Raw genomic sequence first — 23,695 nt, 5'->3', positions numbered from 1 at the left:
AAAGAAGGGGAAAAATGAAAAAAAAAAAAGAAACAATACGAAACAATACGAAACACAAACGAGGAAGCGAGAATGAAGCAGCGCAGGAAAGAATAATATCGAAAGGAGACGACGGCGGCGGCTGCGGGGAGGAAGGAATAGGAAGGAGCAAATAACTTCAAGGGAAGCGGCAGCCAACAACTGCAGGCGGAAAAAGAGAAGGAAAAAAATAAAGAAGAGAATGTTGCAAGAAGAAAGACACTTGTGCTTTGGGGAAAAAAAATAGGGAACAATTAAGAACACACTCTCTCTTTAATCAGCAAGGAAGAGTTATAATAATAGATGGGTCTTTTGCTGTTGGAGTATCCTTCTTCAGCTTAGAACACCAAAAATACTTCTTTCACTAAAAAGAAAAAGAAAAAGAGAAAGAAATGAAATGACTTCTCAACAACAACAACGAAACACACACAAAAAAACCAAAAGCAAACGGAGAGAAAAACCAAAAACTCGTCCTCAACGCGTGTTGAAGATTAACTACATAAAGAGAGAAGAGAACGTAATAAACAAGACGAAGCAGAAGCTACGTTGAGACGCTGCGTAATGCTCCTTCTTTCTTTCACGGGAGAACTATGCTACAAAAGAAGGAAAGATAGGCGTGAGTGTGTGCGTTTGTGTTTGTTTGTCTCTTTTAAAGGAAGTTTCGTCCTGCTCAGCACGCTGAAGACGCGCCACTGTTCAGAAACGTGAGTCGGTGTCGTACGTGTGAGGCGCAGCCTTTTATTTTTTGGTTTATTGCTGTTCCTGCAAACCTGAACAGTACCACTCGACTTCACCACGCTGCTGACGCTATTTCTTCCGTCGTCGCTATTGTTACTTTTCAAAAGCAAAAAGTTTTAGAATTCAATAAGTTATCCGAATAGAGAAGACCTTTAGAAAAGGACGCGAGGTATACAAATCCCGCGATTCTTTGAAGAGTTTCCTCGGGTGCAAATACTAGAAAATAAAAAGAAGGTGCTTTAGCGCGTTGAAGGAGGTATCTTTTCGAGCTTTGCGGGCAACGCTGCTGGGTCTCGCTTTGCTAGTGCGAAACGCCGTATGTGCGTAGATGCGCAATGGACGACACCTGTTCAAAAGCGTCTGAAGCGTACAGTTCACAGCAGCAAGGAGATAAACGAGGAGTTTTCTTTTCTCTTTCCTTTTTCCTACCGTAAAACAGAGGTGGAAGCACCAAGAGATACACAATGAAAGAACAGAAAGACAAGAAAAGAGAGAGAAAACGAGAGCAGGGCCGGTTATGGGTTAGATGAACGGAGAGTAACAGAAGGTGAAAAGAAAACAGCGACAACCAATGCTCCGTTAAATTGGGCTATACGTTAGAATCCGCAAGTTTAGGAGTTTTGATGAAAAACGGAAGAAAGGGGGAAAAAAAAAGAAGAGAGAGAAAGGGAGAGAAAGAGGTGTCGTTCGGATATACTCAGAAGTTGACACCCAGTAATACCAAATCCGAAAACAAGAAGAACTTAGTTCTGAATACAAATGAGTGTTTGGTGCGATTCGTGACTTCCGTAGAGCAACACAGGCGGGAAGAGAGAAAAGGGTAAGTAAGGCGGTGTTCCGTTCCGATCATTCATAGGTCGTAGCGGAGAAGAACAACAGCAACAGGAGGGGGTTTTTTTTAGGGAAAAGGGGGAAAAGAACGCGCAATGTGAGGACGCGCTGCTGAGGCGATGGCGCGTTCTGCCTGGAATGAGTGTACGCGTTTTTTTGCTGTACCCCGCATGCGAGCGTGAAGCACGAAAAAGAGCGAAAAGTATGATTGATGATGCTCTGAAGAACATCTTGAGTACGGTGGGCAGCAGCGAAGTGTGAGGGGCGAGCGAAGGACGCAGGCGCATGAAGCGTGTAAAGGCGAAGAATGAGGAGAGTGAAGGAGAATGTATCATGCAAAAATACTATCGTGTGAACAAAGCAACGGGACGCGCATGAGACACGCTGCGTGGTGTCGACAATAAAAAAAAAGTACGTCAATGTCAAGGCAGTTGCTTTCGACACCCAACTCCTGGAATTCTTTTTTCTCGAGTTAGTGAGGAGGCGGTCGCAACGTGATGAGACGTGCAATTACCGTCCTTCCGATAAGGAGGGAAAAACAAAAGCAAGAAGTGTTTTACGTGTGTGGGCCGAGGAACGAATGCAGTCAAAACGACGAGAAAGATCCAACTGTCCTTTTCCTCGCAAAGGAAAGTGCCACCCTTCACCGGCCAACTCCGTGCTGCTCTACACAGCCAACCAGTCGTGCACCTTGCGATGCAGCACGCACATGCCCCGGCTCGGTGCAAAATCGCAAGACGCATCATTGCGATAAAGGGCCGATGAGTGGACGGCCTCGACCGCACCTGCTTCCACGCACTCCTCGCAGACCTCCGAGAGCGAGGAGACGTGAAACGCAATGGAGCGGTGTCCGCAGCCAAAAACGCTGTAGTGCTCGCGGTCGGTCAGGAAAGCGTTGTACCAGTATAGGAGGTGCTGCAGCGTCCACGATCGGCCGTGCGCCACCGGGGCCTCCATCGCCGCCGGATCGCCGTTCTCGGCAAAGCCGTCATCGTTGTTGTTACTGCTGCTGTTCGCATCCTTGTCATCAGCCACGGGTGTGGTGGAGTTGCCTCTTCGACTGCTCTCTATCGGGGGCACACCAACTGGCTTCGGTGCGGGGCTGCCCCGTTGCGCCTCCGGCGACGCGGCCCCTTCCCGCGATGGTCGGCCGGCGCCGTCGGTCGGGTCCTTCCGCCAGCTGCGCGGCAGCTCCTCCGGTGCCAGATAGCCGCCCTTCTCCACCGCTTTCCGCGACAAGAAGCAGAAATGCAGCAGCGGGATGTCCGCCTCGACTTCACGTTCCGTGCTGGCATGCATCACCTCGACGGAGCTCGGGGACACGAGGAGACTGCCCATGTGGCTCTCTGTGTCGTGCGTCAGCGCCTGCGGCTGGAAGGCGCGCCGCGCAATGAAACTTTCCTTCAGCAGCACATCATCCTCATCCGCGGACGTGGCGGACGCGCTCCCCTCATTGCCCATGATCGTGTTGAAGCTGCCGTTGCGCGCCACTCCGTCCGCATGGGAGTCAATCTGACGGCGGCGCAGAAAGTGTCGCATGAGCTGGCGCTTGTTCATCGGCTCAAAGCCAATGCCCACGACAGTGTCCAAGATCAAGTTCCCGCTGCGCAGCTCGACTGTCTTCAGCAGGCTGTCGCGCAGATCCAGCGCCACGGCAAGTTGCAGGTGCCCGTCGAAGTAATGCTGACGATAGAAGAGAGGGACTAAACAGGGAGCAACGCGGAAGGTCTGCTGCACCAGCGGCACCGCCACAAAGGGGTAGGGCGAGGGCAAGTTGCCGATCGTCTCGTAGCAGTGACACAGTAGAAGCGGCAGCGGTGGGATGTTGGCGTGCAGGAAGGAGTACTGAATGCGGGAGATCTGCTCCGACGGGGAGTTGAAGATGGGCACTCCAACAGGCGTGGTGTAGATCATCTGCACTAGATAATTGCCCTGACGGTTCTCGAAGCAGAAGTTGGTAAGGGGGTGTATGAGGCGGAACTGGAGAATATCGCGGATGCTCTGCGGGTTGTACAGGAAGGCCAAGACGCGGCCCATGATCGCCGGCTGCGCAAACCACACCCAGCCTTCTTGCACGAGCTCGTGTTGGAAACTGATACTTTTCTTCTGCTCGTCTTGCGCACTCACCAGCGCCGTCCCAGTGACAGTGCCACCACTGCCGTCTGCGAACGGCGAAGATGACGTGGCGGTATTGGTTGTCGGTGCCTCCTCCCCCTCGAGTGTCGCGTTGGCGCTTCCTGCAGAAGCCACACCGACGGAGAGCGGGAGTGCCGCGCGCGACAGGCGGGTGTTTTGCTGCATCCTCTGCCAGGTATTCTGCAATTGCGCCGCCGGCTGCGACGCCAGCACGCTGTAGTTGCGCTCCACGGCCCGCACCGATCGCGTCGTCGGGTCCCAGACAGGGATGGACGGCCAACCCGCAAAAAACTTCCCCTTGTACTTGGCGAGGGGGGCGTAGCCGCAGCGCTTAATGTCGACGGACACCTCCAACACGAAGAGCTCGGGCAACACCAGCGTCCTCGTCTTGGCCGGTTCGTACTCGATGATAGCGTGGTAGCAACGCTGCTTGTGTCGGTTGAGCGAACTCGCGAGCCGCTCCTCCCACTCCGACTCCGCGAGCGCGGCCGGGTCATCGACAGCGGCGATCAAGTAGGCCTCCGTGTTCGCATTCGCCCACACGACGTCGGTGGGCGGAACGTCGCACACGCTCGTCTCCGCGAGTGCCGTCGCCTGCAGCATCGCACGCACCTCGTCCACCGGCAGGTCGAGCGGCACGATGCTCAGCCCCAGCGTAAACAGAAAGCGGATCGCGTAGTTGCTCTTCTGCTTCAGCGCATCGCGGGCCGGCCCGACTGGGTTGAGGAAGTCGAACAGAATGAGCACCCGCGAGGCGTATGCGAAGTCCTGCGGGAAGCGCACCGGCACCGCGTCCACCTGCACCGCACGTGGGGGAATAGGTGGGATGCAGCACAGAAGCTGCTCCGAGACGTCCACCTGCAGACACTCCAACTCCGGCCCCGAGACACGCGCGCCGACCACAAACTGGTCCACCAAGTCGTTGTGCAGCACAATCCTCGTCCCCTCCTCCTTGCGCTCGTCTGTGTTGGCAAGGGAGCTGCGCGGAATCTCGTGCACCCCCACTACCAGCTTGCCCTCCCCGTAGGCGTTTAAGAAGCCGCACATGAACTTGACGCATCGGTGGCTGATTTCCAGCGTGGTGTTGAAGAAGTAGCTCTTGTAATCGAGCGTGGTGCTCTCCGGCTTTTGAAGGTTAGACATCCACTGATAGCCCCTGGAGCGGGTGGTGTGCGAGTGACGCGCGCCGAGCGTCGTGGGCGACAGAAGAGAAGCGTGAGAGAAGACGGGGGTTGGGGAGCGGCACGCGCTGGCCGTGGCTGCGGCGATCGATGGTTGCGCAGGCGAGACGCGGTTCGATGAGGAGTCGCTCCCCTCATCCACTGGCACGCTGTGTACTTGCCACTGCGCGGCATCGGCCGTCGAACAGAGCCGCTGCAGCACCTGCGTTACCGCCACTCCTGTCGCGCCGGCTCCGGCACGTTTAGAATTCGCCTTCAAATTGGAGAAACTCGCGGGCGCGGCGGAGCTCGGTGGTAATTCGAGCGGCGTGACCGCCTCGGTGATGCTCTCAGTGCCTTCGTGGTTGTCGGTGGACTGCTGCGCGGGAAGCAGGTTGGACGGGAACGCCCACGAGGCTGGTGAGCAGTCTCGGTTCACGTGCGGCTTTGGTTTCGTCCACAGCACCACCTCCAGCATTGGCTGACGAGGTCGCTCGAGGAACAGCGCATTCTTCGCCGCCGTCGCACATGCCTCGCGGAAGTACTCGAGGTAGGACTCGTAGCTGTCGATGGCCTTCTGCGTTTCGAGGTTGTCCATCATGCGTGTAAAGAGCATGCGAAGGTCCCAGCGGTACTTCTCCTCCTTCGTGTCGCACACGTCGAAGTAAAGACGGTGCGCCGTGTTCTGCAGGACCACCTTCAGGTATTTTGACTTCCCATCCGTCGAGTTCTTCAGATAGAGCAGCACCTGCATTTGGTTCTCGATGGAGCGGCGAAACCACAGCCGCTCCTGCTCCATCTCCTTCTCATGCGCCGCTGCCTTGCCGGCGGGGGCAGACCCACCACCACCACTACCAGTAGCAGCACCGGTCAAGCCGCCTAAGCCACCCGTAGTCGCTGCAGCCACCCCGCCCTCCAATTGAATCGACCCGTCCAGCCCAAGCGACTCATCCGGTGCATCGGTGCGCAGCAGCGGCGGCCACATCTCCGCTGTCAAGTAGCGGACAAGTCGAATTTTCAAATCCTGTGCCCCGTCGCGGAGGCCCGACTTGAAGCCGTGGCGATTGACCCGCTTGCCGAAGTAGACCACGGCGACCTGGGTGGAGCCGAAGTAGAGGTAGTTCATGATGGCGGGCAGCACGACGCGCGCCTTGGCCAGCAGCTCCGTCATTTCAGTCGCCTCCGGCGAGGGCCGACGCACGTTCTGGTACACAATCAGGGCCCGGTCCGCCTGGGAGCGGGTGGTGTCGTCGGGGAACACCGTCACGGAGTGTCGAGGGCGAACGAAGGAGCCCCTCTTCCACGACCCGCGCTCCCCTTTCTGCGGAGAGGCGATGTCCTCAATCATCTACACGAAAAAAAAAGGAAAATAAGAGAAGACAGTAAGGTCAAGGCTCGAATGAATTGCTCGGTACAGTCGATGGAGTAGAAGGAAAAGAAAAACGGAAAACAACTAAGCCTAACGTAAGTGCATTAAGATCTTGAGCAGGGCGGAGAGTACAAACAATTATGAGGTTTAAAAAAAAAGGAGGGGTGAGTGACGTATATCAACAGAACCCCTGAGAAGAAGAAACAAGAATGATCAAAGTGGAAAGACCACTTAGAAGACGAGCGGCAAGGAGCCCAAATCCCGAGATGCTTGCACTTAGTTGAGAAGGAGAAGACTTGTGTATTGTTTCGAGAGCCTGCAAATCGCACGCTGTAAACAACAGAAGTGAAAAGATTACCAAACAAACTGCGATGTTACAAGAAAGCAAAGCCGGAAAGAAAGAGAAAAGGGGTGCAAAGGGGAGGATGTGGAGCACACACACGTCCACACACGCCTTGCGGCTGGGTGGGGGTAATTGACTGCGCGAGAAAATGGCGGCTATTGTAGCGTTCTCCAAGGCGGCACTGCGCGGTAACGAAGATAAATCTTTCTTTTTTGCTTTAACATTAGACACGCTTGTCTTTTGTTGAGAACAAGCAATAATTACGTACTTTCATCTTTTCAGTTGCATTTTGTCAAACACCACGACAAGGACACCTATTCAAAACTTCGCCGTTGTTGTTGCTCTCCGATATAATTACGTCGATTCTTTTCTTTTCTTTTTAACTATAGAGAATTAAAAAAAGGTGAAGAAACTGCGTCTTGCTCGCAGCAAATGCACCGTCGTGAAGAAAGCGACCCCAATGCAACACTAGATAATCGAAAGCCCGCGATGATGATAGCGTCAAAACGAACAAACAAAAAAACAAAAATTTCACCAACGCAGGTTTGGTAAAAGCTAGTGTTGCGGTGGGTGAGCGAACGAGAAAGAATGGAGTTGTGGTGAAGATGGAGAACTCGTACAACTCAACTATGCGTTCACTCTATTTCTTCTTTCTTTCTCGATCTTTCGCACGTGGGTTTATCAGAAACAGAGACAGAAATAATCGGAAACTAGCAACGAGAGGTCTTGTTTTCTTTTTAAAGTCCACTACATCCTCTGCGAAGGAGAAAGTATCAGATGCGTAGGGACAAATAGGCCCCCAAAGAACAGCAACTTCGTCATTTTTCTTCTTTACATGATGAGATCTCTGTTAATAGTCACATCTTCCTTCCACCAAGGGCGGAGAGAACGAAGTGCACACACGCACAGACAGACACAAAAAGCGGTCAATCTCGAAAGCACCTTCGTGTTTTTGTCAACGTGTTGAGTTCATTCGAGATGGAGACCGTCCTCTTCTTGTGTATCCATTGCAGCTGGAAAGTTTAACGACTAAATTAGAATGTCACAGCTTTTCGCACAGCAAGAATAGTAATAAAAGTAATTCGTCAAGAAAAGGAAGTAGAATACATATAGCTAGACGCCAGCGCGAAATATCACGCGAACGGGCGGCAAAAATAGGAAAGAAGAGAAAACAAACAGAAAAGAAACAAACGACGACGACGCGCTCCACACAGTTCATCTGTGTTACCATTATTATTATCACGTTTGCGTTCCTCTTCTCCTTTCACTTCAAGACAGCTATTTTGCCTGCTCGTTCTTTCGAACTGCGGGGTAACGGCGAAGTACTTCTACTTCTCAGATGGGCCAAGTAGCATCAACGACTCACATGGCACCCACTGCCGCTTCTTATGTTTGTTCCATCTTTTATGATACGTGCGCTATGGATTTCTTTTCTCTTCTCTTTATAGCCCCTTCACGACTACTTTCCTTTCGAAGAAGGTGAGCTCTGTGGCGCGGTGACAGACTTCAGCGCCTGGAGGAGACTGCTAGTCTTCTTGTGCACGTTGTGGTTGCGCATCACCACGGCGCGGGTGCGCAGTCGCTCCAGCAGCCCAATCGCTGCGTCGTACCCAGACGTGCCGCTCTGCGCGGACACCTTCACATCGACAATGTGCTCATCCGCCTTCACCTTGTACACCTTCACCTGTAGCTTAATGTTGGGGTAACGCACCGCGGAGAAGTAGTAGTCGTAGATCACCTTCCACAACAGGCCCTCTTCCCGCATTGCACTGTACACCACCTTCAACGTCTCGTGCGGGGTGCAACCAACAAAGGCGACACCGTTGCGGATGAAGTCGTTGCCGAAGCGGGTGACCACCTCGGTGAGGTAGAGCGTCTCCAGCGCCGTCTCATTCGCCGCCTGATTCGTGTTGTGGTGATGCACGTTGGAGCCTGCCGTGCTGGTCGGAGAAGCGGCGGTGGCGGCCGTCGGCGAACGCATTGGGCTTCCTTTCGACATCTCCCCACGCGAATGCGGGTGCAACAGCGTTGGTCCGCCAGACGCGCCCGACTTAGCGGAGAGCGACCACTGCGGTTGGAGGAGAGTGCCTTGCGGTGTTGGAACCGTCGTGGGGAACGGCGGCACCTCGCTGCTACGCTCGCAGTTCGAAGGTGACTGATTCGACACGGAAAGGGTGCTGTTCGCATCCTTAGCCACCGCTCTCACCGTGAGGCTGCGCGACATGAGCAGCTGCACCGGCAGCTCCCGCACGTTCAACAGGTGGCCCATCATTGTGTGTGTCGCACCTTTCACATGCAGCGGTAGGAAAGGGGCGGCGACTCGGTTGTAGCCCGCCTGCCATGGATCACCGGGGAAGGTCACGGGCAGGGTTGCGTCCAGCGTGCCTTGCTGCGGGATGTTCTGCGGCATCTTTTCCGTGTGTCCCTTCGACTTCTTGGAACTGGACGACCCACGCGGCCTTAACGCGACCTCCTTCAAGCTGTTGCCGGTGATGCTAGAGTTGCCGGAGAGCTGGTGCAGCGAGTTCGCGTTCAGTGACCCGTAACCTTGCTGGGCTTGCGACAGCAACAAGGAGCTCGCGCTGTCGCCAAAGGAGGTGTTGATCATGTACGCCTGCGGAGCCAGCTTATTCTGCTTCTTCTGGGTCAGAATACCATACGACACGTAGACGTCGTGCGCCTCATCACGCAGGGCGATCTCAGCCGGCAGGATCTCCACTGGCGTGGGCCACAGCTTCGAGTCTAACACGTTCGCGTACATTTCAAAGTAGGCCGCGGCGGGGTAGCGACGGGTCGTCATCTGGTGCGTATCATCCTCACTGATCACCGCCCGCATCGACGGCATCTTCTCCTCCTCCGCCATCACAATCGTGGCGACCTCCTGTGGGGAGATGTGGAAGCGCGATGCGATGACGTTCACCACCTCCTCATCCAGCATATCCTCGGTCAGGTAGTACGTCTTGGCAAACCGGGTGGTGTCCACCACGGCTTCGTAGTGGAGGGAAAGGAGGTAGCGGGGGTAGTGGGGGCGCAACCAGGGGTGCTGCATCACCTGCTCCATCGTCGCCCGCTCGAGCGGGTTGACGACCAGCACACGCCGCAGCAGGTCCTGCGCCTGGGGGGACACGTGCGACGGCATCGCGTAATCGGCGGTTTGAATTTTCTTGAAGAGGACACCGATGTTTTGATCGTCGAAGGGCAGCGTGCCGCACAGCATGGCGTAGAGCACCACGCCGCAGCTCCAAACATCCGCCTCCGGTCCGCCGTAGAGGCGCCCGCCGACCACCTCCGGTGAGGCGTAGTTCGGCGTACCGCAGCTCGTCTCAAAGAAGCGCCCGTCGTGAGTGATGGAGGACAGGCCGAAGTCGCTCAGCTTCACGCTGTGCGAGCCGTGCTCCATCATAATATTCTCCGGCTTAATATCGCGGTGGGTCACGTGGTAGCGGTGGCAGTAGGCCACTGCAGCGGTCAGCTGTTGAAAGAGAGCCTGAGAAGTGGGCTCGTCTAGCCGACCCTTGCGGCTGATGTAGTCGAACAGCTCACCGCCCGACACGTACTCCATCACGATCACAATATCGTGCTTTGTCTTGACGACGTCGTAGAGGCGTGTGATGTGCGGGTGGCGCAGCACACGCATAATTTTGATCTCCCGCTTGATCTTGAGGGCGGAGTGCGCATCGCTGTCCATGGCTTTGCGTGAGATAATCTTCAGCGCCACGCGCACCTTGGTCGACTCGTGATAGCCGATCTTCACCTTGGCAAACGTGCCGCGGCCAATTGTGTCACCGACTTGGTAGGGGCCGAATCGCTGCTGCGACTGAGCGAACGAGCCCCCACCGCCTCCTCCACCTCCGTGACGGCTCTCCGACATTACAATTGGTAGGTTAGGTTTACAATAATAATAATAGAAAAAAAAAGGTAAACGAGGGTGGTGTACACAACAGAAGCGCACACAGTTATTTCTTGCTTGCTTATTTCTTCGTTTGTAGGTGTTTACGCTAACGAGAAAGAAGAAGCAGATGAACGAAGCTAATGCAACAGAAGGGGTCCAACAGGATCTCAAAGGCTCAGCTACTACCGAGCGGAGACGAAATGGAAACAAAGAAAGCAGAGAAAGGACGCTTTCAGTCTAAATAGATAAAACCATTAAAAGAGACAAACAGAAAAAAGAAAGGAATGTTCTCGAATTTGGTAGACGAAAGCAGCGGCACGAAAAACAAATCTTAAAGTTTAGCTTTTACACGTTTAACACGCATAGCACCTTGTTACGCCTACCATACAACCGGAGGAGATAATAAACCCCTCAAAATGAAAAAAGAAGGTAGATAAGTACGTATTGATTGAAAAAAAAAAAAGGCTGCTGCTCAGCGTAGAAGTTTCCTCACTCAAACAATACAAGATTCGCGCTCTGCTTTGCTTTTTTTCTCTCTCTCTCCAAAAATGAAACCAGTTTTGCGACTAATCCGCGAAATTTACACAGACAGCGGCAAACGACTAGCTGACCAAATGAGGAACAAAGAAAGGTGGTGCCGTCGATTATGTTTTTTAAATTGGCAGGTGACCGCCTGTTTAACAAAGAGATATAAATAAATATATACACAATACAACAGGGGGAAATAAAAAGAAGAAACAGTGCCTTTCAAACCCCTTCACGTGATCCACTGAAAGCTGATATGAATCGTTCGGGAAGGCAGGAATTCGCTCAGAGTGACGGGTTTATATTTTCTAATATGCCACTGCAACGGCGATGTTGAATAGACACTGAGAGAAACGCAGTCAGCAATTTTTTTCCCCTTTTTGGAAAGACGATCACAATTGGAGAGAAGTACTTCAAATAAAAGTTTCTCTGACACGCTGCGATTTCGATACAAAAAAAATTGTTTGCAGGAATTCTGCCAATGTTGGTTGAGCTGGCACAGACGCGATGTTTACCGTTCGTTTGGAAACAAAACGACAAGGTACGAAATCGACCACCACTTGGGGCAAAGCTCAATAATTAAAGAAAAAAAAGACGCACAGGGTTTTTTTTTGCCCTTGAAAGAAGTGTCGAGAAGACACAGAGCTATATAATGAAAAGCTACTAGAAAGTAACAACGAAACGCAAAACGTAACCTTTTTTTTAAAAGGGAGTTTTGTGTTGCAAGCCAGAAGAAAGACAAAACCAAAAAAAAAAAGGGAGAGAGGCAAGGCGTTTTGAAGAATGTCGGAATATCAAAAAAAAAAGGGGGCAGCTGCTCAATAGGTTCGACTTTTCCTGTTGCTGTTACTGTGTTTTTGGAGGAGGTGAGGCTCTTGTTGAACTCGAACGCTCAGGAGTCAAAGTGGGGTGGTGGAGGTCGAGTCTTGAGTACTGCCGTAAAGAGAGTGTTTCTTTCTTTCTCTTTTTTAATCACAGGGCACACGAAAAATGCCGTGCCTGGGACGAGAAAACACGAAGAAGAAAAATAAGAAGATAAAGTGAAGTAAACGAAATAGGTGAAGACAGCGCGGTATCAGCAGAAATGAAAACACAAAAACCTTGAACTAATATATATATATATATATGCGTGAATGAATGAAATAGGAATGAAGTAGGTAAAATGAGAAGAGCCTGAGGTGACTCTAACGAACAGATTTGAGTGCTTCTCCTCTTTTCTCTTTCATCTACAAATAAAGGAGAAGAAAAGAAGAACGTTGGTCAAGGTGAATTCTACGTGTAGGCGTGCGGGTGTGGGTGTGCAGCGAGTAGCGGACGGTCAGCGAAGCACCGTCCAGCACACACACACCCAAAAAAAAGAAAACAAATAGAACCAGGCGAGAAGGGCAAGGGCAGAGGAGAGAAGGAAAAGAAACAGGTTTCATTACAAATCGGCATCTTTTCATTCACTAGAAGCGACCGTCTTCCAACGACGAGTCTCCCACCTGAAAGACTAAGGCCCAAGTTTCCACTATCAAAAGGAATGATTCCTTCTCACTCAAAACATCAAAAGAGAACAAACGCACTCCTCGCACGCGCTCTCCGGGATAGAAGAAACGAATAAACATGAAGAACCACGTTCTCAACCATGTGCTGTGCAACGACTTGCGTTCCTGCTTTCCCCCGCCGTTGCGTGCGAGCCGTAGTGACAAGAGGGTATTTCGTGGTGTATTTGTGTTTTTAGAAGTTTTTCTTTAGTTAACTTTACCTTTTCTGCGTTGTCATTCTTCCACCGAACGTGCCGTGCGCTTGATCCTCTCGGCCTCCTCGCCGCATACCTTTCAGCCGCATGTGTTTCTTTTTCTCTCCGTTGTTTTCAGCTCAGCTGCTCTACAGCTGCAACAGAGAGCAGCAAAGTGTGCTGACTTCCAAGCTCGTCGATTGAGGGGCGACGTCGGGAGAATTAAAACATTGGAGAGACTGCCCGATGAGGGGCATGGCCGTCACCTTCACACGCAGAACTTAAGAAACGACTTACACGTGGCACTTACCGTAATGACGGGCCGACCCAAACAGACAACGGAAACTATAAAATAAAATAAATAAGAGACTTTAAACAGAGACGTACCACCACCCACAGAAACAAGGAGGAAAAGAAAAGAGAGAAGTGCTGCTTCCCTATCCGTTACAAGCAAACCGCACCCAAAGCACGAAGCTGCTGTTCCTTTTCGTGAGGCGCAGTTAGCTGACGAGCACAACAAACAAAATACAAAAAAATAAATGAAGTACAATCGAAAGGTGACAGCCAAAGGAAAAAAAAAAGGCTGAGCCGCAGCACTATACGAGAACAAAACCAAGACCAACAAACAAGCAAGCACGAACCGCAAGCGCCAGCCACACAGAAAGGGACGGAAGGTGCTCCCAAAGCATCAGAAAGGGGGAGAGAGAGCAGCGCATTCTCCACCACCTCAGCAATATGTATAAATATAACGCATAGCAAACATTGGGAAAAAAGTTTTCGCAGTCGCGTTGTCGCGTCGCACCGATGGTGTATTTCTGTCTTTCCCCGCTCTTCTCATTCGCACAGACAACAGTAAGCCATCCGAGAGCGTTGATCTACGTAGCACAGGAAAACGGAAACCACAAAACAAGAGCTGTTCGTGTTGCTTGTAAACGCAATCCATTGCCTTTCTTTCCTTTTCTGTTTTCTAATAGTCGACGCTGCAACGTTTCGCTCCCTCAACAACAAAAACGAGTTTGGTCTGCTTGTTTGTTTGTTTTTTTACGTCGACAGCATTTGCTTTTCTTCCTTCAGTGGTGCTACGCCAGTTCATCCACCAAGGTTTCGCGCACGTTCTGGAGCAGGTTGCCTTCCTCGCCACCAGCGGCCTCGCGCCGCAGCTGGAAGATGCGCTCCACGACGGTAATCTCCGTCGCCGTCGTGTTCAACCCGCAGAAGGCCGCCCAGTCATTCACGACTAGGCCGGAGCCGATGGCGGCGTTACCGCGGTTGATCGTGCCGGCCACCACCGGCACCTGCAGCAGCGAGGAGATCTCGTCCATGTCCTGTGCCGGCGTCTTGGGGTGCACCATACAACCCTTATTCGTCGCTACCGCGTAACTACCGACGAGCGCGTTCTCGGCGATCGACGTGCGGAAGGTCTGCACCTGCAGCGTGTCACGTATCATCTCCTCCGTTTCTCGACTCAGGTCGGTGTGGATGAGAGCTACGTGGTCGTTGCACACAACACAGTTGCCTAAGGCGGACAGACGCTCCTCGACGCGCTGGACCTTGACCGAGTCGGGTAGGGAGTTGCGCAGATGCTGCAACTCCTGATCAGTCGTGATGGACGGCACGAGCAGGCCGTGGCGGTTGCCGATCACGAGACGGCCGATGACGCGGGAGTCGCCGATGGAGGTGTATACAACCGGGATGTGGTTCGCCAGCTCCTGCTCAAAGACGGAGTAGAAGTTCTGCGACGCGCCAGCGGCCACGAGGCAGTACGCGTTCGTCAGACGCGAGAACACGCCGATGTCGTCGGAGCTCTCAAATCGGGTGCGCAGCGTCATCGCGATGCAGGAGATTCTTCGTTTTCTTTTTTAAACGTAGAATACGGCTGGAAGAGAACAATGCGGGGAAAGACAGAAAAAGGAAAGATAGAGACACCAAACGAACTCCAAAAAAGACACGAGGTAGAAAAAAAGTTTTCGGTGAGGGGTGCGTTTGCTGAAGAGTTCAATAGATGCGAGAACAGAGAAGGAGAGAGAGGAGAGAGAGAAGAGAGTCCGGAAAAAGTGAAGTGGAAGCCGTTGACGAAGAAACGCGTATGTACGGAATACGTATGCACCCATAGTGTGCTCTGGCGTTGAAAGCAAAACAGAAAAGAAGGCGTTGCATGAAGCACCAAGTCAGCAGGACTCACCAGAAGAAGAAAAACCCCAGAGTCCAGAAGAGGAGAGAGGGTGCAGTGAGCAACGCCTAGTACTTTTCTTTAATTTTGGTTATTCCTCACTTCAGTGCGTCTCTCTTTCCTAAAGTACGTGTGTTGTGAAGAGATGAAACTCCACACGTGTTCGTGACAAAAAGTCCGGTGGAGAAACAAATGATAAACGTCAAGGAACGGCACTTCACTGAACCAGGGAAAGAGAAAAAATGTGAGGAACGTGGTTGATTTACCCGAGTGGTCGAAACCACTACCCTCAGCGGAAGACGATAACTACATCGAAGCAGATGAAGAAAAGAGATTCAAAAAAAAAAAACCGTGGAGATGCAGAGAGAGGCATAACGCGCGAGTCGGACAACGCTATACGAGTCAAATATCAACAACGATAACAACAGTAAGGGAACTACTTCAGTCTCCATCGGGTTCGTTGAGTGCACTGTATGATAGCACCGTTGGCGTGAGGTTGCGCTTTATGTTCGCTTGGCGCACACGATCTAAGCGCGCCGCCTCCTTGTACAGCGCCTTTTCGGAGTCAAACAGCAGTCCGTAGTCTTCGTAAAACTGGTGCCCCGTCGCCTCGACCACCTCCGTCACCTCCGGCAAGAAGTGCTTCATAACGCGCTCAATGCCGTTTTTCAACGTGTTCTGCGACGACGGACAGGTGCGGCACGCGCCGAGCATGGCCAGCGAGACAACGCCGGTCTTTTCGTTGAAGTTCAGCAGCTTCACATCCCCGCCGTCGCGCTGCACCATCGGCCGCACCTGTTCCCGCAGCAGCTCTTTAATACACTGCACCACCTCCGAGTCGTCCTCCTTCACCTCTAAGTCATCCTCAATGAGGGTGTACTCCTTCGCAGGGGCCACGCACGCGTTGTTCATCACGAGGTAGTGCCCCAGAAAGCTGCTGATGCTCCACTCGATGGCAGGAAAGTCCACCGTGGCGAAGACGGAAATAGAGACCTGCCGCGGGGCAATGAAGACGCTCATGATCTCCTGCGGGTACTGCTCAAAGAGCCCCTGGGAGAGGGGGTGCACCCAGGCCAATCCGCGATGGGCCACCTCGCACGTTTGTTTGTCTGGCACAAAGCTCGCAAAGTTGTCGGAGGGGATGGCGAAGGCATGGCACAGCGGGTTTGGCGTGGGCTGCACATGCAACTGCATCATGCAACGGTGCAGCGTCCGTCGCAACATCGACGCTCGCAGACACTTTTAGAAAGTATTGGGGCTGAGGGAACTAAGTTTTAAACGAGAAAAGGGAGGACAAAGAGGTCGTGGCTGCACTCGTTGACCACGCATATCACGAAGCAAACACCTACACGATATATGTGTGTCTACCTATCCAGATGGGTACATACAACGATACGCCGCCGAACACAACGACAGCCCATCAATACTGACAGGTGAAACGAGTGTACCGGCGTTCAATTCACACTCGTTCACACACACACACACACACACACGCCGGAGTAGTAGAGAAGAAGAGTAGTAAACGACGCAAAGACGCACGTGAAGTTAGGTCGCCGGAGAACGGAGCGCATATACGAACATGTCGCCTATCGCGAGCGGAGATGGAGAACTCTTCTTCTACCACAGATACGCAACCGCAACGCAAAGAGCTCGCAGTTTCCACTACTGTGATGAGGGGCACAATTGCATCGAAAGCAAAGGAATGTGTTGCCGGTGTTCTTTTTTCTTCTTTCGCGTGACTGGGGTTTATTCTCGTCCAGTGACCCCCCCCCCCTCCCGGGCACCTACAGCAGCTCCACATGCCTGTCTCCTCCACTCAAATCACGCCCTCTTCCGCTTTCGCAAGCCGGTCTCCAACTCCTCCGGCTGAAAGTAATTTACCGGGGCGCTCTGTAGCACCCACTCCGGCGAGGCTACCGCCGTGACGTGTGTCATAAAACGCTTCGTGGTGTGCCGCAGCTGCGTGAATACCACCAGTGCGGGACGCTCTCGCAGAGCAGGCGGGATGGCGGACTCCGCATCTGGGCCGCCCGCCGGACCTGCACGCACGCCCGGCGTCGTTGGCTTGCGGCCTGCGCCGAATAAGAAGCTGCTGGGGTGTATCTCCACCACCGAAGCGTCCGCCGCCTCGGGGCTCTCGAAGCGTCGTGCGCCGGCTGGTGCGCCGGTGTCCATCGGGCGAACGACCGTGTAGGAGTGCTTGTCCGCCCCGAGCTTCGCGACGTTGAAGAAGAAGCCGGAGAGGATGGCTTTCGTGACGGCCTCGACGTCAATCTGCGTTGCGGCGGCGGCGGAGAGCGCCTTCCGCCGTGCTTCCTCCTCCTGCTCCTCACCACCGTCTTCCCCACCTCCCAGTGTCGATTTGTCCTTCGCTGACTGTGCATCCACCTGGAGGCCGATGCGGTCGTAGATCCTGAGGATTTGGTCCAACACATCCCGTGCGCGCAGCATCGCACGGGGGTTGATGCAATTCGCCTTGCAGAACTCCCCCGCACGCGGCCCAGCGCGCAACCACTCCAACATCAGCCGCACGTAGCCGGTCACGTCGCCGTTGCCGAAGCCGAAAAGATGCTCCTTGGCGCTTTTCATATGCTGCCGCTCGGCGGGGTCACGGGTGTTGATAAAGATAGAGTCGAGTGTGAGCATGGCAGCAGCCATGGCGAGGTGCCTCCCACAGCCCAGCGCGCAGCCGCGGATGAGACACTTGCTGAGTGACGGATCCATCGGGAACTCAGCCATGCGCCGGCCCGTCACCGTCAGCCGTCCATCCGCCTTGATGGCACCGAGAAGGTACAGGTGGTCAATCGCGCGCTCCAGCGACGCGGTCGACGGCGCGTCTAAAAAGTCGAAGGCCAGCAAGTTGTGAATGCCGAGCGCCTTCAGCTGTAGCACCACCGCACTCATCGAGCACCGCAGAATCTCCGGCGTCGTCTCGGCCGGCAGCTCGTTGCGAAAGGTGTACTCCGTGAAGAGGCGGTAGCACTCGCCGGCCTGGGTGCGTCCGGCACGCCCGGCACGCTGCGTCGCGCTGGCCTGCGAGGTCGGCACCACGCGCAGCTCCTCGACCATCGCCTGGGGGTCGTAGAAGTCCTGCTTGCACAGCCCGCAGTCCACCACGTAGACGACGCCGTCGATCGTGATGGATGTTTCGGCGATGTTTGTGGCGATCACCACCTTGCGCGTGCCGGGCGGCGTGCGCTCGTAAATGCGCGCCTGCTCCTTCGCCGGCAGCGAGGCGTAAATCGGCAAGATGAGAAGCGGGCGAAGCTGATCCTTGGCCGTCTCCACACACTTCTGCAGCGTCTCCGCGCACGTTTCGATGTCGTCCTGACCCGGCAAAAACACGAGAACGTCGCCCGGCAGTGGCTTCGCCATGTGCAGGTTCAAGACCGTCTGCGCAGACTCGGCCACGTAGTCCGCCACCGGCTCCTCCGCGTAGAAGCTCTCCACGGGATAGGTGCGGCCCGTCACAGTGAAGACCGGCGCGTTGTCAAAAAAACTGCTGAATTTGGCCGCATTGATCGTCGCACTCGCCACAATCACCTTAAGCTGCGCGTTGCGGCGTACAACGTCGCGCAGCAGACCCAGAAGGATATCGGTGTTGAGTGAACGCTCGTGGGCCTCGTCGACCATAATCGCGCCGACGGTGGAAAGGTCCGGGTCGTTCATAAATTCCTTCAGCATCATACCGTCCGTCACGTAGAGGATGCGCGTCAGCGGGCCTGTCTTGTCGTCAAAGCGGACCTTGTAGCCGACCACGCTGCCGCACGGGCAGCCGACTTCCTGGGCAACGCGCTCCGCCACGCTGGTCGCGGCGATGAGACGGGGTTGCGTGCAGATGAGTCGCAGCTCGTCTTCCTCTCCTTCTTCCTCGACCTCACCGTTGATTCCCTCGTTGCTGAGCGGCTTGCTCTCTTCCTTTGAAGCGTCGACAAAGTCCTTCGTAGCAGCAGTAGCGCGTTTCTGCCTTTCCTTCGGGCTCAAGTGAAAGCCCTCCTCGTACAGGTACTGCAGCATCTGCGTCGTTTTGCCAGAGCCGGTCTCGCCCACCATGATGACGACGCGATGACTGTGGATAAGCTGCAGCAGTTCGTTGCGCATTTGGTAAATGGGCAGGCTTCGGCGTTGTTGCTGGAGGCGGTCCTTTTGCCCTTGCAGCGCCGCCGCCCGCTCCTGTTGCAACTCCGCAAATGTCTTCTCTTGTACGTAGTCGTGCGCGGCAACCCGCTTGGCGATCTCCGCCTCACTCATCGCCACAAACAAAGCATTGGAAGAGGACGTGATAGCAGTTTTTTCCATCGCAGTGGAGGCAACAGGCACATCCTTTTCCTCTCTCCCCTCTCTCGCATCACCTTGCAAAGACTGAAGCGCAGAGAAGGACGCGGGCAGAGCGTCGCCAGCTTGCCCCTCGGACGCCAGCTCGTCCCACCTGCCCGGTGCTTCGCCCTCATCGCCGAGGGCTTGCCGACGACGCGCCACGTCGAACAACTCACCCGCCGCCTGCACCTCGGCGGAGCGGTGGAGCAGAAACTCCGCCTCGGTGAGAGAGGTGGGCACGATGCCGTGCTCGACGTCCTTCAGTTTCTTCTCCACGACGGCATTCGCGGCTTTTTGCTGCTGTGCGGCCGCCTTGCGTAGGAACGCGGCCCGCGACGCCTGCTGCGCCTTTCGAAGTGCCTCCCGGTCCATCTACTGTACGATTGTTATCGGTTTCGATACCAAAGCCAGCGGTGGAAAGGTGCGTAAAAGCGGAATAGAAAGTGAGAGTTCGGCTCGCTGGAGTAACCGCCAATGCCAAACGCAGATGTGAGAAGGAAGAAAAGAGGGCAGAGAGTTCAAATATATATGTGAAGAGGAAAAAGAGGAATGCGCATGCAACGGCAGGCACCCTTGCACGTGAAAAGACCTTGAATACTTGAAAACAGCAGTCGCAGCTCTTCTCTGCGGAATTCTGACATGTACGTCAGCGAACACTGGGTCGGGCAATGACACCGACTGCCTGCTCGTTTCAACTCGCAAGAGAATCGGCCGTGCACGGAATGCAAAGGAAAAAGCGCCTTACCGTTTGACATCCACCACGTTCGTTTTTCTTCTCCGTAACGCCACACCTTCACTCTCGCCTTTCCTTTTGGGGGTTTGGTGTGGTTGCGCTGTTACTGTCGGTCAACGCCCACCTCGTGTATGGAAGGGAGGCGGAACCCCCCGCTGTCGCCATGTTGAAGAACTTGAAGGAGGGGGGACAGAAGAAAAGCGAAAAGAAATAATCTAATGCTGATGCTTCACATCACACGAGAAGCCACACAACTTCCGTCTTCGCAATACACTGTATCACCGTTACAATCAACAAAACAATTAGGACGGCGTGAAAGAAAAGGAAGAACCAGACGCGAAAATGCCAGCAAACACAAAAGCGCACCGCTTTACGCACGCGGCCCCGACACACATCTCACATCCGCACCCACACAAGCTACGGATTCAAAAGACCAAGATAGCAGAAGAAAGGAGCACACGTGAGCAGATACAGCACAAGAAGAACGTGTGCTCGTCGGACAAGTTAAGACGCCGCAACGAGGTTGCCCATCTTTGCTATCGAGTATTCATTTCCTGTTCTTTTGTTCACGTCATCCGTGGATAACAACGAAAATCTCGGAAGACCCGGAAAATAAAGATGAGAACACCCTCCCCCAAGGAAAAAGGGAGGCAAGAGGAAAACAGGAAAGAAGATTGCTGTTGTGGACACGCGTAACACCGAGTGAGTCGAACAAACGGACTGCGGGATCGCTGAGGGTAGAAGCGAGGCACCTCCATGCAACGACGTTGTGCGCTTCACGACAAATGGAGAAAGAAAAGAACGGAAACCAAAAAGCGAATTACTACAAAAGGAAACCTGAAAAAAAAAACCCTAAAGCAGCAGTTTGTTGAGCTCCTCATCCAGATTCACAGACGGCTCTCCGCCGGCACGCGACGACTCGAAGCTTTGCTGCTGCCCTGGTGTCCCGTCGTGAGGCAGCGCACAGGCGCTACCGCCGTCACTCGAGTAACGGTCGTGACTCTGCTCCCAACCCTCGTCACTATGAGAGCTGGCGTGCTCGCCGTCCGCAGCGGTGCTGACGGTGTTCGCTGCGCTGCCCCCTGCATTGTTCCCAGCGCTCGACCCGTTTGCGGGGCTGGCGTATGGCTTGTGGTGGTGGGCGTCGCTGCCGCGCGGCCGGTGCCGATGCCGAGTCGCGCGCTCTTCCATAGAGCGCAACCACTGTTGGATGACAAGGTGATCTGCAAAGTCCTCGTCCGCCTCGTCCTCGTGCCGCTCTTGCAGGGAAGAGATGGGCGGGGAGGAGGAGGCAGAGGTGGGGAGGAGCGCCGAGAAGGAGCCCGCACCGGAGCCCGGCCCGCCGCTGTCAGTCCCGGGGAAGCCTTCAAAGGCACGGGTGGGGGCGGGAAAACTAAGAACGGGCGAGCGCGCCTTGCCGCAGCCCGCGCCGGGGATGGCAATGGCAAGCGGGGGTGGTGTCAAGAAGCTGCCTCCTCTTGCGGCATTCACCGTTGCCGGCGGCGACGCAGGTGCAGCCTTGCTGGTGGCGTACTTCTTGATAAAGGGGTGTTGAAGAAGCTCGCTGCACGTCGCACGCTGCTCTGGTGACTTTACCACACAGGCGTTAATAAAGTCCGCTAAGGTACCGTCCATCTCTTCCGGCAGCTCCAGCGCCGGGCCGGCAGCGTTCAGATGTTGAATGAGAGCCCAGAAGCGGCCCTCGCTGCTCTCCCCGCGCAAACCCGCGAAAGGGCAAGCCCCAAGGGCTAGCTCCCCCACCACAAGTCCCAGGGACCAGATATCCGCACCGTACGAGTACGAGTCGCCGTGCAAGCGCTCCGGGCTCATGTAGGTCACCGTGCCGACAAAGCTGTGCGCGTCTGCCTTGGTGCACTCCAGGAACGAGCTAACGCCAAAGTCGGATATTTTGATGTCCCCCGTGCGGCTATTGTAGAGCACGTTGCTCGGCTTCAGGTCGCGGTGCATGAGGTGGCGGATGCGATGAAGGTAAAAGAGACCTTTTAGCATCTGGCGCGTGATGCAAGCGAGCACCGGCAGCGGGGTCGGCTTGGCGATCTCCTGCAGTGACCCGTCCATCGCCTCCATCGCGATAAAAACTGCGCCCTCGTGCGTGAAGGCGCCGTAGAAGTTTACCAAGTACGGCGTGGCGGAGTCGCCGGCGTGCAGGGTCTCCAACTCCCGCCGTATCTCACTCATGTGAGCTTTGCCCGACACCTTAATCTCCTTCAGCGCGACGGCGGTGCTGCTGCGGCGGTGGGTGGCACGACGAACAGAGCCACTGCTACCGCGGCCTAAAAAGCCGCCCTCCGCCTCTGGCACGACATCGAAGTCGTTTAACGACAGCTCGTAGTAGTGGCCTTCGCTGTCCCGCACCCCTTCGGAGGACACCAGCAGAGAGCCAACCCGCACGCGGCCATCAGCGGAGAAGCCCTCGGCGTTGGTGTTGCAATCTCGCTCTATAGCCTCCAAATTAATCTTCAAACGAGACATGGAAGGAATCTAAAAAAGGTGCGCCCACCCGAGAGAGGAAAGGGAAAATGGATAAAAACAACACCTAAAAAGTGCGCTGGGGTTACGTGAAAGTGTGAAGATTTAAGGCAGCCGGACCCCGCACACGCTCACAGAAGCGACGAGCTCACAAGCGAGGCTGCTCTCGGAAGAGTTCGGAGCACAATCCAAAAGGAAAAAAGGCGGGAAAAAAAAGCGACAACGGCAACGACAACGGAGAGAAAAGAAAGATAAAGGCGGAGATGCGTCGCAGACGACTCTTCCAACAAATAGGGGCACTACGGGATAGCCCGCCGACAGCACCTGTGGCTGAAGAGTTTAAAAGAGGGCAGAAAGAGCAAGAGAAAAAAAGATTTTTTGAGACGTTTGTTCCGGACGTAAAGTGCTTACGTTGTTTTCCGTTTTAACAGTAAAAAAAAAGGAGGAAGGAAAACAGGCACACACACACACACACAGAAGACTTCGCCACACAAACGCAAAACAGGCGGTTCACACGAATCCAAGGTGATAGATTGACGACTGCACTTCGACTTCACCCGTGCCTCATCTATGATGGTGTGTCGAAACTCGTAGCAAGGAAAAAGGAAAAGAAGAAGATGTTTAATTACTCGAACATCAACGGCAGAGAGAAGAAAGCGAAAGCGAGAGAGAGAACGCAACACCACAGCAGTACAGAGAAATCTGTGCGAACAGGGAGACCGGAATGGGAGAGGCGAGGCAGAACGGATTGTGCAGATGTGTTCCCCTTAGCGCACATCACAGTGAAGCACTGTCTTCTTCGTCTCTACACTACTACACTATACCTCTACAGTATTATTTTTCTTTTTTCAATTATTATTACTGTTCTTGTCAAAACTGCGAAGATACGTGCATAAGGGTCACATAACAGCTTCGCACCGACTTGCACCAAAACAGACCCGCTGCTCTGCACCGGAAGCGGAGCGAGAGAAAGACGTAATGACAACAAATGAAACAAAGGCGAGCCGCCTGTTGCGGTGTACGTGCTGACAAGAAGGAACCGTTTGGTGCGATAACGTCAAGAAAGCGGAGAAGAAAAAAGGGGCGCAAACAAGAGAGGTGCGAGGGGAGACGAGGAGGTGAAGGAAATTATCTGCATTTTTGATTTCAATTTTGCACCAGCAAGCCGATCAGTTCTACAGGAAGCGAAATATAACGAAGTCGTCGGCGTGGCGCACCACAACAGGCGCCCCTACAGGTGGATTTGCAGCTGC

General features: G+C 54.1%; 7 protein-coding genes across 7 annotated transcripts; all 7 read right to left on the bottom strand.

Annotated features, from left to right (window-relative positions):
• Positions 1-1,499: 1,499 nt before the first annotated feature.
• Positions 1,500-1,819, bottom strand: ABB37_05006 (hypothetical protein; the record flags this gene model as incomplete). Its single annotated transcript, XM_015802882.1, has 1 exon — positions 1,500-1,819. The coding sequence occupies exon 1, from the start codon at positions 1,815-1,817 to the stop codon at positions 1,500-1,502; it is 318 nt and encodes a 105-aa protein (XP_015658398.1). The 5' UTR covers positions 1,818-1,819.
• Positions 1,820-2,253: 434 nt separating this feature from the next.
• On the bottom strand, positions 2,254-6,620 carry ABB37_05005 (putative protein kinase; the record flags this gene model as incomplete). Its single annotated transcript, XM_015802881.1, has 1 exon — positions 2,254-6,620. The coding sequence occupies exon 1, from the start codon at positions 6,229-6,231 to the stop codon at positions 2,254-2,256; it is 3,978 nt and encodes a 1,325-aa protein (XP_015658397.1). The 5' UTR covers positions 6,232-6,620.
• A 1,434-nt stretch (positions 6,621-8,054) lies between these two features.
• Positions 8,055-12,286, bottom strand: ABB37_05004 (putative protein kinase; the record flags this gene model as incomplete). Its single annotated transcript, XM_015802880.1, has 1 exon — positions 8,055-12,286. The coding sequence occupies exon 1, from the start codon at positions 10,464-10,466 to the stop codon at positions 8,055-8,057; it is 2,412 nt and encodes an 803-aa protein (XP_015658396.1). The 5' UTR covers positions 10,467-12,286.
• Positions 12,287-13,811: 1,525 nt separating this feature from the next.
• On the bottom strand, positions 13,812-14,720 carry ABB37_05003 (putative Eukaryotic translation initiation factor 6 (eIF-6); the record flags this gene model as incomplete). The annotated part of the gene is made up of 1 exon (XM_015802879.1): positions 13,812-14,720. Exon 1 carries the CDS (start codon positions 14,559-14,561, stop codon positions 13,812-13,814), a length of 750 nt encoding a protein of 249 aa, XP_015658395.1. The 5' UTR covers positions 14,562-14,720.
• A 623-nt stretch (positions 14,721-15,343) lies between these two features.
• ABB37_05002 (hypothetical protein) lies at positions 15,344-16,330 on the bottom strand (the record flags this gene model as incomplete). Its single annotated transcript, XM_015802878.1, has 1 exon — positions 15,344-16,330. Exon 1 carries the CDS (start codon positions 16,124-16,126, stop codon positions 15,344-15,346), a length of 783 nt encoding a protein of 260 aa, XP_015658394.1. The 5' UTR covers positions 16,127-16,330.
• A 393-nt stretch (positions 16,331-16,723) lies between these two features.
• On the bottom strand, positions 16,724-19,680 carry ABB37_05001 (putative DEAH-box RNA helicase; the record flags this gene model as incomplete). Its single annotated transcript, XM_015802877.1, has 1 exon — positions 16,724-19,680. The coding sequence occupies exon 1, from the start codon at positions 19,589-19,591 to the stop codon at positions 16,724-16,726; it is 2,868 nt and encodes a 955-aa protein (XP_015658393.1). The 5' UTR covers positions 19,592-19,680.
• A 1,124-nt stretch (positions 19,681-20,804) lies between these two features.
• ABB37_05000 (putative protein kinase) lies at positions 20,805-23,469 on the bottom strand (the record flags this gene model as incomplete). Its single annotated transcript, XM_015802876.1, has 1 exon — positions 20,805-23,469. The coding sequence occupies exon 1, from the start codon at positions 22,443-22,445 to the stop codon at positions 20,805-20,807; it is 1,641 nt and encodes a 546-aa protein (XP_015658392.1). The 5' UTR covers positions 22,446-23,469.
• Between the last annotated feature and the right edge of the window lie 226 nt (positions 23,470-23,695).

Source organism: Leptomonas pyrrhocoris (genome assembly GCF_001293395.1).
Source record: "Leptomonas pyrrhocoris isolate H10 chromosome Unknown, whole genome shotgun sequence".
Taxonomy (NCBI): Eukaryota; Euglenozoa; class Kinetoplastea; order Trypanosomatida; family Trypanosomatidae; genus Leptomonas; species Leptomonas pyrrhocoris.
Note: the sequence above shows the minus strand (reverse complement) of the source record. Positions and strands in the feature narration are given on the sequence as shown.